Source organism: Ornithorhynchus anatinus, chromosome X3, assembly GCF_004115215.2.
Source record: "Ornithorhynchus anatinus isolate Pmale09 chromosome X3, mOrnAna1.pri.v4, whole genome shotgun sequence".
Lineage (NCBI taxonomy): Eukaryota > Metazoa > Chordata > Mammalia > Monotremata > Ornithorhynchidae > Ornithorhynchus > Ornithorhynchus anatinus.
The window spans coordinates 5,277,519-5,287,437 of record NC_041751.1 but is presented as its reverse complement, the minus strand read 5'-3'; the positions used below and the strand labels follow the sequence as shown (position 1 = coordinate 5,287,437).

General features: G+C 54.2%; 1 protein-coding gene across 2 annotated transcripts; it reads left to right on the top strand.

Annotated features, from left to right (window-relative positions):
- The first annotated feature begins 2,650 nt into the window (after positions 1-2,650).
- Positions 2,651-9,514, top strand: IRX2 (iroquois homeobox 2). Of its 2 annotated transcripts, XM_029054094.2 has the most exons (5): positions 2,651-2,961; positions 5,235-5,640; positions 6,446-7,111; positions 8,096-8,163; positions 8,828-9,514. In XM_029054094.2, the coding sequence occupies exons 1-4, from the start codon at positions 2,722-2,724 to the stop codon at positions 8,137-8,139; spliced, it is 1,356 nt and encodes a 451-aa protein (XP_028909927.1). In that variant the 5' UTR covers positions 2,651-2,721; the 3' UTR covers positions 8,140-8,163; positions 8,828-9,514. The 2 variants fall into 2 exon arrangements, with proteins under 2 accessions (XP_028909927.1, XP_028909926.1); XM_029054093.2 differs by having other exon boundaries at positions 8,096-9,514.
- Positions 9,515-9,919: the final 405 nt, after the last annotated feature.

Below are 9,919 nucleotides of genomic sequence, written 5' to 3'. Positions count from 1 at the left end.
AGTTGATTAAAAATAAGTTACCTTTGCTCACCAACAAATGTGTCAGCTGTTGCCATCTTATCCTCCGGTTGGTTTCTAATAAATTCCCTAGAGCTCCTTGATTTGATTTATTATTTTTTTTTCTGTCCGACCCAATGTAATTATCTGTAGTATTTTATAAAAATGATTTTAAAAAACACCCAACAAGAACCCCAAAACACAGCCGGATTCCATTCACTTGGTCAAAGTATTTTTATCTGCTGAAATACGGGGTAAACGCGCTCTCAAGGGCCGTGAAGAAGAGGCTTAATGAGCCGTTTTTCGACAACAGTGAATGTTAAGTTAAAATAACACGGGCTTTCCTTTGCAGGCTTTAATTTTCTGGGTAAACGCAGCGTCTGAGTCCATTTTTTTTAAATAAAAGCTGGGTGCTCTGAGCAGTTCATTAGAACCTGGAGTTTCAATAAACGCCTAGGACCGGAACTGGGGATTTAGAGCCCAGAGTGATAAATTCGGGAGCCTCCGCGTAAGTAATGAATAGGCTAGACGAAAGGAAGGGAAAAAGGGGGAGGGGGAAAGCGGAGGGAGGAAGAGATGGAGAGAATGGGCGAGAGAGACGCTCTAACGCCCTGCCTGAAGCCCCAGTGGCTAGGAGTGGCAGAAGGTGGGCATCCACCAGGGGTGTCTAGGTCGGGGGCTGGAAACGCTCTGCGAAGGGTAGTGACCGGGGCGGGGGGGGGGGAGAGGAAATCCCAAAGGGGAGAAGATCAGGCCGGGACCGGGACAAAAAAGGGGTCCATGCCCTCCGCGAGTCACCACTTCAACTCCAGATCTCAAACAAAAGCTCAAGTCCTGGAGCCGGGTGAATCCTCGCCCTTTTCTCTAAGTCCCCGCTGGGGCAAGTTCCTTTTTCTTGTCATTCCGGACACGGCGAGAGTGGAGCCCCGAGATCGTCCCCGTCGTTGGCAGGAACAGTCCTCCCGCCCCTGCACCCCACCCCCGCTATAAAATCATCGCGGCTTGGATGTTGGCTCTGATGGCTCCTGAAACCCAGCCGGGTCCCTCCATCACCTGGCCGCCCCCTTCTCCAGAGCCAGCCCCCAAACTTCATCATCATCGTCGGCTAACGGGGGGCCTGGGGGAGGGTCAATACATCCGAGCCCCAGAGAGATCCCGATTTCTGCTTCCCAACCCCCCCCCCCCCCAGATCCCAACTGCATCCGCGCTGGGAGCCGGCAGAGAGATCCGATTTTCTAGCTTCGAGAGTCCGGGGTTCAGAGAGGGGGAGTAGGGTGGGATTCCCGCCGGACCGAGGGTAGGCCCTGGCTCTGGCCCCCCTCCCAAACCCATCTCGGGCAGCGTGGGAACGCGCATCGGGGGGCGTGTGTGAGTGTGCAAGGGATTACGGTGCGGGTGGATGCGCAAGAGATGTCTGTGAAAGTGGGGATGTGGGAGCAGAGCGGATGTCTGTGGAAGTGGGGATGGGAGCGCAGAGCGGATGTCCGTGGAGGTGGGGATGTGTGTGCCAGAGGACGTGTCCGTGGAAGGGGGAATGTGTGCTCAAGAGGAGATGTCTGTGAAAGTGGGGAGTGTGTGCGCAAAGCGGATGCCCGTGGAAGCGGGAATGTGCGCGGAAAGCACACGCCTATGAAAGTGGGGATGTGCGTGCAAAGCGGATGTCTGTGGAAGTGGGAACGGGCGCGGAAAGCGGATGTCTGTGGAAACGGGAATGAATGTGCGCGCCGAGCGGAAGGCCGTGGAAGGGGGAATGCGTGGGCAAGAGGGCCTGTCTGTGGAAACGGGACTGTGCGCGCCAAGCAGACGTCGCTGGAAGTGGAGCTGGGCGCGCAGAGACTGGATGTCCGTGAGAGCCCGTCTGGGTCTGCGGGGGGACGGGGAGGGGGGCCGCGGTGCGGGGATCCCAGTGACGGTGGGAGTGCGGGTGAATGCGTGCGTGAGAGTTGTGCGCGCTCGGGCCTCGGGAAAGCCGGTGGACGTCCGCGGGCTCATCCTTTGGCTCCCCCGGCGCCTTTTCTGGCCGGCCGAGAGGGTGGCTTGCATTACAAAAGCCTGCGCTTCCCTCCTCCTCCTCCTCCTCCTCCCTTCCCCGTCCCTACCCTCCCGACCCCTCCCCTCCCCAGGCTGGGAGGAGGAGGAGGATGGAAGAGGAGGAGGAGGAGGAGGAGGAGGAGGAAGAGGAGGGGGGCGGGCCCGCCCGAATATGCAGATAAGCCTCGGTGACGGACAGCTCCGTTTTCCAATGTCCCTGGGAAACTGGAGCGCTCCTTCCCTCGACTGTTGGCTGGAGCCCGTCCATCCTTCCCCCCAAATCCAGGCTCGCGGGCGCCGGGGGAAGGAGACTGGGGTCTGAGCTCCGAGTCCACCGCCGGCGGGACCACCGAGGCCACCGGGACCACCGAGAGAGCCCACCGCCGACCGCCCTCCTGCGCCAAGCCCGGCCGCCCCGCTCCGGCCCCCTCTCCTCCCCTTCCCCATGCCCTCTCCTCGCCCCGCTTAGTCGGAGGACCGGCCCGACCCTATCTCCTCCTCCTCCTCCTCCTCCTCCTCCCCCCCCCGCCTCCCCAGGACCCCCCCCTCCGGCCGGTGGATGGGGGGTCCCCACTAAAGCCCCCCACCCCCGGCCTGTCCCTCCCCGGCCGGCCGAGGAGCGGCCGCCTTGGAGAGGCTGCGCCCCCTCGCCCCGTCCCCGGTCGCCCCCTCGTCCCCCGGCCGGCCGCGGTCATGTCCTATCCTCAGGGCTACCTCTACCAGCCTCCCGGCTCCCTGGCCCTCTACTCGTGCCCGGCTTACGGGGCCTCGGCGCTGGCGACGCCCAGGGGCGAGGAGCTGGCCAGGTCCTCCTCCGGCTCGGCCTTCAGCCCTTACCCGGGATCGGCGGCTTTCACCGCCCAGGCGGTCAGCGGCTTCACCGGCCCTCTGCAGTACTCCGCTGACCCGGCCGCGGGATTCCCCTCCTACATGGTAACTACCGCACACAGCCCCCCTCCTCCTCCTCCTTCTCCTCCTCCTCCTCCTCCTCCTCCTCCTCCTCCTCTCCCCCCGCGTCCCTTTCCCCTCCCACCCTCCCCAGCTCCAACACTGCGCTGCGCCCTGGGGGAACCCGCCCTCTGCCCGGGGCCCTGGGCTTGGAGAAGACGGAGGCGGACGGACGGACGGACGGACGGACGGGGAGGAGAAAGACCCAAAGAGAAAAAGAGGAGCTCCTCCAAGGCCACCGACGTGATGGGGAGGGGAGCCCCCAAAGTGGAGAAAAGAAAGAAAACGTGCAGGGCAGAGGGCTTCGAGGGGTTACTTTTCCACCCAGGGCCCGGGGCTCTCAGACGACAGAGGTGGACGGACGGACGGACGGGGAGGAGAAAGAACCCAAAAGAAAAAGAGGAGCTCGTCCAAGGCGACCGACGTGATGGGGAGGGGAACCCCAAAGTGGAGAAAAGAAAGAAAACGTGCAGGGCAGAGGGCTTCGAGGGGTTACTTTTCCACCCAGGGCCCTGGGCTTTCAGACCACAGAGGTGGACGGACGGACGGACGGGGAGGAGGAAGAACCCAAAAGAAAAAGAGGAGCTCCTCCAAGGCGACCGACGTGATGGGGAGGGAACCCCAAAGTGGAGAAAAGAAAGAAAACGTGCAGGGAAAAGGGCTTCGAGGGGTTACTTTCCGCCTGGGCGAGTGGGCGAGCGCAAACCCCCCAGATCGCCCGGTACCCCCCCTCTTCCCTTTCCCCTCCCACCCTCCCCAGCTCCAACACTGCGCTGCGCCCTGGGGGAACCCGCCCTCTACTCAGGGCCCTGGGCTCTCGGACGACAGAGGTGGTCGGGCGGACGGGGAGGAGAGAGAACCAAAGAGAAAAAGAGGAGCTCTTCCGAGGCCACCGACGTGATGGGGAGGGGAACCCCAAAGTGGAGAAAAGAAAGAAAACGTGCAGGGAAAAGGGCTTTGAGGGGTTACTTTTTGCCCGGCCGAGTGGGCGAGCGCAAAGCCCCTCAGATCATCTGCTACCTCGCCCAGATCCGTTACCAATATCTTCCAGGCCTTTTCATTAAAAAAAAAAGAGAAGAGTATGGGCTAATTCACATCGTCTTTGGGGGTGTTGTGTGTGTGTGTGTGTTTTAGTGGGCCCCGAATGAAGCTTTTGGCTACTTCTCCCCGTGCGGTTTTTATTTACTTTCAATGCTTTTGTGCTAATGGTTTAACTGGATTTTAGGGGATGAAAAGGAGCATCTGTTTGCTATCTGGGAGCTCCGCTTATGCACAAGATGGTTGTGTTGGCGGCGGCCTCGGATTTCACTTTGTTGTCATTAGTCTCACGCCCCCCCCCCCCCCCACCGGCCTTTTCATTGCGATTTTGCAGCACCGTCTTCCACAAACGTTTTCAGCTTTCTCTTCCTCTTTTAATTGTAGCCGTCTAGTAAACGAATGGATCGGTATTAAATAGTCGAGATGAGTCGTCTCACGATCTCGGTGGAGGCCATACGAGACCTTTCCCGTTGGACTTTTTCCCCCCCTTCAGCAGCTGGGGATCCGTGGCTGGAAGTTGCGGAGGGGGTTTCTGCCCGTTGAGATCATTAGGGGAAATTGCGATTGTTATTCACCCTCCGCAGAATTCCTAGACGGGCTAAAAAGTTAGCCGGTCCCTCAGCCATCTCGGCAACTTTCTTGCACGACCAGGGCTTAAATAAGCGCAATTTAAACGTTAAAGGGCGAATTAAAATGCTAATTGCATCGCATTTGAACAATTCGAAACGGTGCATATCTTCTGATTTGCAAATTGGATTTGCAATGCATTAGTGCAGTGAATTGCTAAGTGGTGGCTTTGTTGTGTTTTCTATAGCCAAAAAAAAAAGTGGGGGGGGGGGGGAGGGCGGGGAGGGCATTAGTTGAACGGCTGAAAGAAATTTAGATATCAAGAAACTACCTGTAGGCCTTTTTTTCCCCCCTTAATGCCTTAATGGAACAAAACGATCTGGGAGACTGTTTCATTACGAAAAGATGACAGGGTCGAGGATTAAAGCGGCGACGATCTAGAGGGGTGGGAGGAGGTAAAAATCGGTTCCAAATGGGTCGGGGGCGGGGGGGACTTTTTTTAATTTTGGGGGAGGTCGGGGCGTCTCGCTTTCGGGAGTGGAACACGAAGGGGAGAAATCGATGCTGGGGTGGGGGCTATAAATGGCATCAGTGACTCGTCGAGGGCCGGGCTGCCATAACGAACGGCTAATCCCCCTTTTTGTCCTTCTCAGGGTTCGCCTTACGACGGTCACACGACGGGGATGAGCGGGGCCATCGGCTACCACCCTTACGGGAGCCCGGCCTACCCTTACCAGCTGAACGACCCCGCTTACAGGAAGAACGCCACCCGCGATGCCACGGCCACCCTCAAGGCCTGGCTGCAGGAGCACCGCAAGAACCCCTACCCCACCAAGGGCGAGAAGATCATGCTGGCCATCATCACCAAGATGACCCTCACCCAGGTGTCCACCTGGTTCGCCAACGCCCGGCGCCGCCTGAAGAAGGAGAACAAGATGACCTGGGCCCCGAGGAACAAAAGCGAGGATGAGGATGAGGAGGAAGGGGAGGGGGCGAGGAGTAAAGAGGACGGGCCCGACAAGGCCCAGGAGAGCAACGAGACGTCGGCGGAGGATGAAGGTGAGCGCGGGACGGGTGGATCTGGAAGGGGGTCCCCCTCCCCCGGGGCGTGTCAGCGTGCATCCGTGTGCTGGGAAGGGGAGTGGAGAGTGTGAGCATGTATATGTGTGCTGGGAAGAGGAATGGAGAGTGTGAGTGGGCATATGTGTGTTGGGAAGGGGGACGGGGAGTGTGAGAGTGCATACGTGTGTTAGAAAGGGGAATGGGGAGTGTGAGTATGCATGCGTGTCTTGGGAAGGGGAATGGGGAGTGTGAGTGTGTACGCGCGTGTTGGGAAGGGGAATGGAGTGTGTGAGTGGGCCTATGTGTGTTGGGAAGGGGAATGGAGAGTGTGAGTGTGCATACGGGTGTTAGGAAGGGGAATGGAGAGTGTGAGTATGCATGCATGTGCTGGGCGGGTCGCAGCGGGAGGAGGAGGCATGCATGCGTGTGCATTTGTGTTAGGAAGTGTGCCTGTGAGTGCTGGGCGGGTCGCAGCGGGAGGAGGAGGCATGCACGCGTGTGCATTTGTGTCAGGAAGTGTGCACACGTGAGGACACCCACAAATGCGAGGGAGAGTGTGCGTGCATGTATCTGCTCCCCCTGGGGTCCAGGTGGTGGGAGAGTCAACAGTTTGGGGTGGAAAAGGTCCACTCGGGGACCCCCCCCCCCCGGGTTTGGAGAGTGAGGCCCAGGCGAGCCCCGGGGCCCCCCAGATTTTCCGCTGGACTCGTCAGCCTGGGGCTGGAGGTGGTGGGGGGGGAGCAGGGTGGACGTTGTGCCCCCCCCCCCCCCAGGACCTGACCCTGGCCTCTGGGGTCCGCAGGGATCAGCCTGCACGTGGACTCCCTGACCGACCACTCCTGCTCGGCCGAATCGGACGGGGAGAAGCTGACCGGCCGTGGGGCCCAGCCCAAGGACAAGTACGACGACCTGGAGGAGGACGAGGAGGACGAGGAGGAGGAGGAGGAGGAAGAAGAGGAGGAGGAGGAGGAGGAGGGCGAGCGACTAGGCCCACCGGGGAAGCCCGTGACCTCGTCTCCACTGACGGGCGTGGAGGCGCCGGTCCTGGACCGTCCGACGACCCCCGGCAAGGCCCTGGACCACCGGCTCTCCCCCACCGTCCAGCCCGCCGCCAAGCCCAAGCTGTGGTCCCTGGCCGAGATCGCCACCTCGGACCTCAAGCACCAAGGCCTGGGCCAGCAGGCCTGTCCCCCGACGACCCCTCTGCCCGGGGCACAGGCCTCGGCCTACCCTCCCTCCTCCCTCCTGGGCAGGCATATTTATTACACGTCGCCCTTCTACGGCAACTACACGAACTATGGAAACTTTAACGCTCTCCAGAGCCAGGGCATCCTGAGGTACAACTCGGCAGCGGTGGCTGCCAACGAGGGATTGAGCGCTGGCCACAAGCAGAACGGTGACTCTTTGAAAACCAGCCCTAACCAGCTGGACACGCATTACAGGCCCTCCGCTTACGAGTCCAAGAAAGGTGAGTGCAGGGATGCCTGCTCTCCTCCAGTTCCCGCAGGGGAAAAAAATATAAAAATAACTCCCGGGGAGGGAGAGGGCCTAGGGGGACCCGGGTAAAGCAAAACCCAAGCCCCCGGGATGCAGAACGCTCAGCAAGAGGGGCAAAGGACTAGCAGATTGTGTCACTCCTCCTCCTCCTCCTCCTCCTCAAGGGTGGGAATGAAACACTCTGGAATTCCTCCTCCCGGAGGGTGGGAATTAATCTTGGAGAACTCCTGCCCCAAAGAAAGGGAAGAGTGGAAAAATTCACAACCGTCCCCTAATGTGGGTGTCTTAAGTCTACAGAAAGGAGAAGGAGCCCCCTCCCAGGGGGGAGGGGGGATTCGATATTCTTGGAGAACTCCCTCCCCACAAAGAGGGAATTCTGGAAAAATTCACAACCCTCCCCTTCTGTGTCTTGAGTAGACAAAAAAGGAGAAGGAGCCCCCTTTATCTCTTTAAAAACTAGGGGCAGCTCTCTCTGCAAGTTTAAAAAGTAACAAGCCGGGGCGGGGGGAGAACAAAACTAAATAAAAACCCAGCTCCCACTTGTTTTTATGCTAGACTTTTGTGAAATCAAATATCGCTGGCTTTGACTGGTCTGAGTTAAAGACCATTTCCTCTAGCTTGACTGAGCGAAACCAACTATACCAGTTACTACCAGGAACCTGCCCGGTAGAAAAATCTTTCAACTCGAATCTTCTTTTTCTTTCCCTTCCCTCCCCCTTCCACCCCCGGTAAGGCTTTTGAATCGGTTTTCTGAATGAGGGGGGTGGGTGGGGGGGGGGAAGAGAAGAGGGCAGGAATTAAAAAGATCCACTTCCCAAATTAAAATAGTGGCACATAAAGAAGGGTCTCAAATGGCTTAACTGTGAAGTCGGAGCAAGTGGGACAGTCGGGGCGGACTGTATAATCTAGTTAGCTGGCTGTGTCCTGTGACTAACTGACGGTTCTATTTTGACAGATTCCACTGAAGTCTGCACAGTAGGAGTACAACCCTACCTATAGAAGTGCAATCACACAGCCATGCAAGTAAGTGGGAACATTTTCTGTTACACTGATCATTTGGGATCCGGTCCAAGACATATTGTGCAGCTGTAAACTTGCTTCACGTTTATTTCTTGCTTCGTTACATCGAGTCCTCTCTGGTCCGTGTGTTCCTTTTGCTTTTGTGAAAAGGCTATTTGAATACACCTACTTCGTTTCTCCGATTCACCTAATAATTATCAAAACAGATTGTTTTTCCTCGACGATTGAGTTTGCTTTAATTTAAAGAGAGCAATTAAAATTTTATGATTGGGGTTTTCTTTTCAAAGAAGCCTACTGGCGGAGAACTTGAGATGAAATATATTTTATTAATAGAGCGTCTTTGGAGTCATCTCCTCTCTCGATTCGGTTTTAAAGGGGATGACTCTGTTAAAACTACAAAAATCTCAGTGTCGATGTAAGATCCCAATGAGAATACGGAGAGCACGCTGGCACGGGGTAGGTATTAAGGACACCGCCCTTCGCCCTGTGTTCAGGGGCGTCTTGACAGTTTAGGGTTCTCTAAACGTTAAGAGGTTTAAAAATTAGTCTTTCCAAAAATAATGAAAAAGATTGAGTTTTTCAGAATACCTCCTTTTTTTGCAATTGAACGATGCTAGCGTGAAACTGAAAGATTTTTGGATGATTTGGTTTTTTCCTTGGTTCACAGGTAGGTGTCACAATTGCTTTGAAAAAAGTCAGCAAGCCATCATCTCTCCCCAAGCTAATATTTATATATATATATATGAAATATATATGTGTATATTTATATGTGTATACTTATATACATATATACACACACACACATATATATGTATATATAAAATGAATCTCTAAATCCGGATCACATCTTGTGCCACTGTATAAAAGAAGAACCCACAGAGCACTATTAAATCTGCAGTCTCTATTAAAACAAAATTTTGTCAGACATATGTGAGTTTGTTGGTATAGTATAGTTTCCCAATGTATGTGTGACTTTTGAAAACCAACTGTTTTTCTCAGGATATCTTGAATCGATCACTTCATTGCCACGGAATATACTCTATAGGTGTGATAGGATTTACTGTAAAATTTATTTGTAAAAGATGTACACAGTAGAGATAATAAAATGTGATTGAAGAACTTGAGTACTTAAAAAGTGGAAACAAATTTGATATTTATTTTTGTAATGATATAAAGCTTCTAGTAATTTATGCAAGTTGTATTGCAATGGAATCTGAACTTTTTGTAAATAAATTCTGCCTGGTTTTTATTTGAAACGTTGATGGTTATACAATCTTTGTTGGTTGTTTAACGAGAATTCTTTACTAATTTATATCTTTAATTGTAAATAAAACAGACTAGTCTGCAACAATATGGTGTTTTGGGTTCATTTTTCCTGAAAGGGTATTTGATTTAGAAAACAATGGACAAGTTCAACAAAGAGAGACCGTCCTTTTGTGCCTCTTATTTGTGTAAAGTGTAGAATGTGGAGGAACAGAAAGGGTTTTTGGAGAAAGTGAAACCCCAGGAAGACTGTTTCATATATACTGTTGTCTACATATATAGAGCGAGAGATAGATAGAGGTGTGTTTGTGTGTGTGTATCCCTTAGATACATATAACATATATATATATGTATGCGAGTATAGACTTTTCTGAAGGTTGGGTAATACAAATGTAAATCAGTCCTTAGAACAGTGCCTGGCACATAGTAAGTGCTTAACAAATGCCATTATAATTATTATTATTATTATTGTTAATAAATGGCACTTGCAACTATA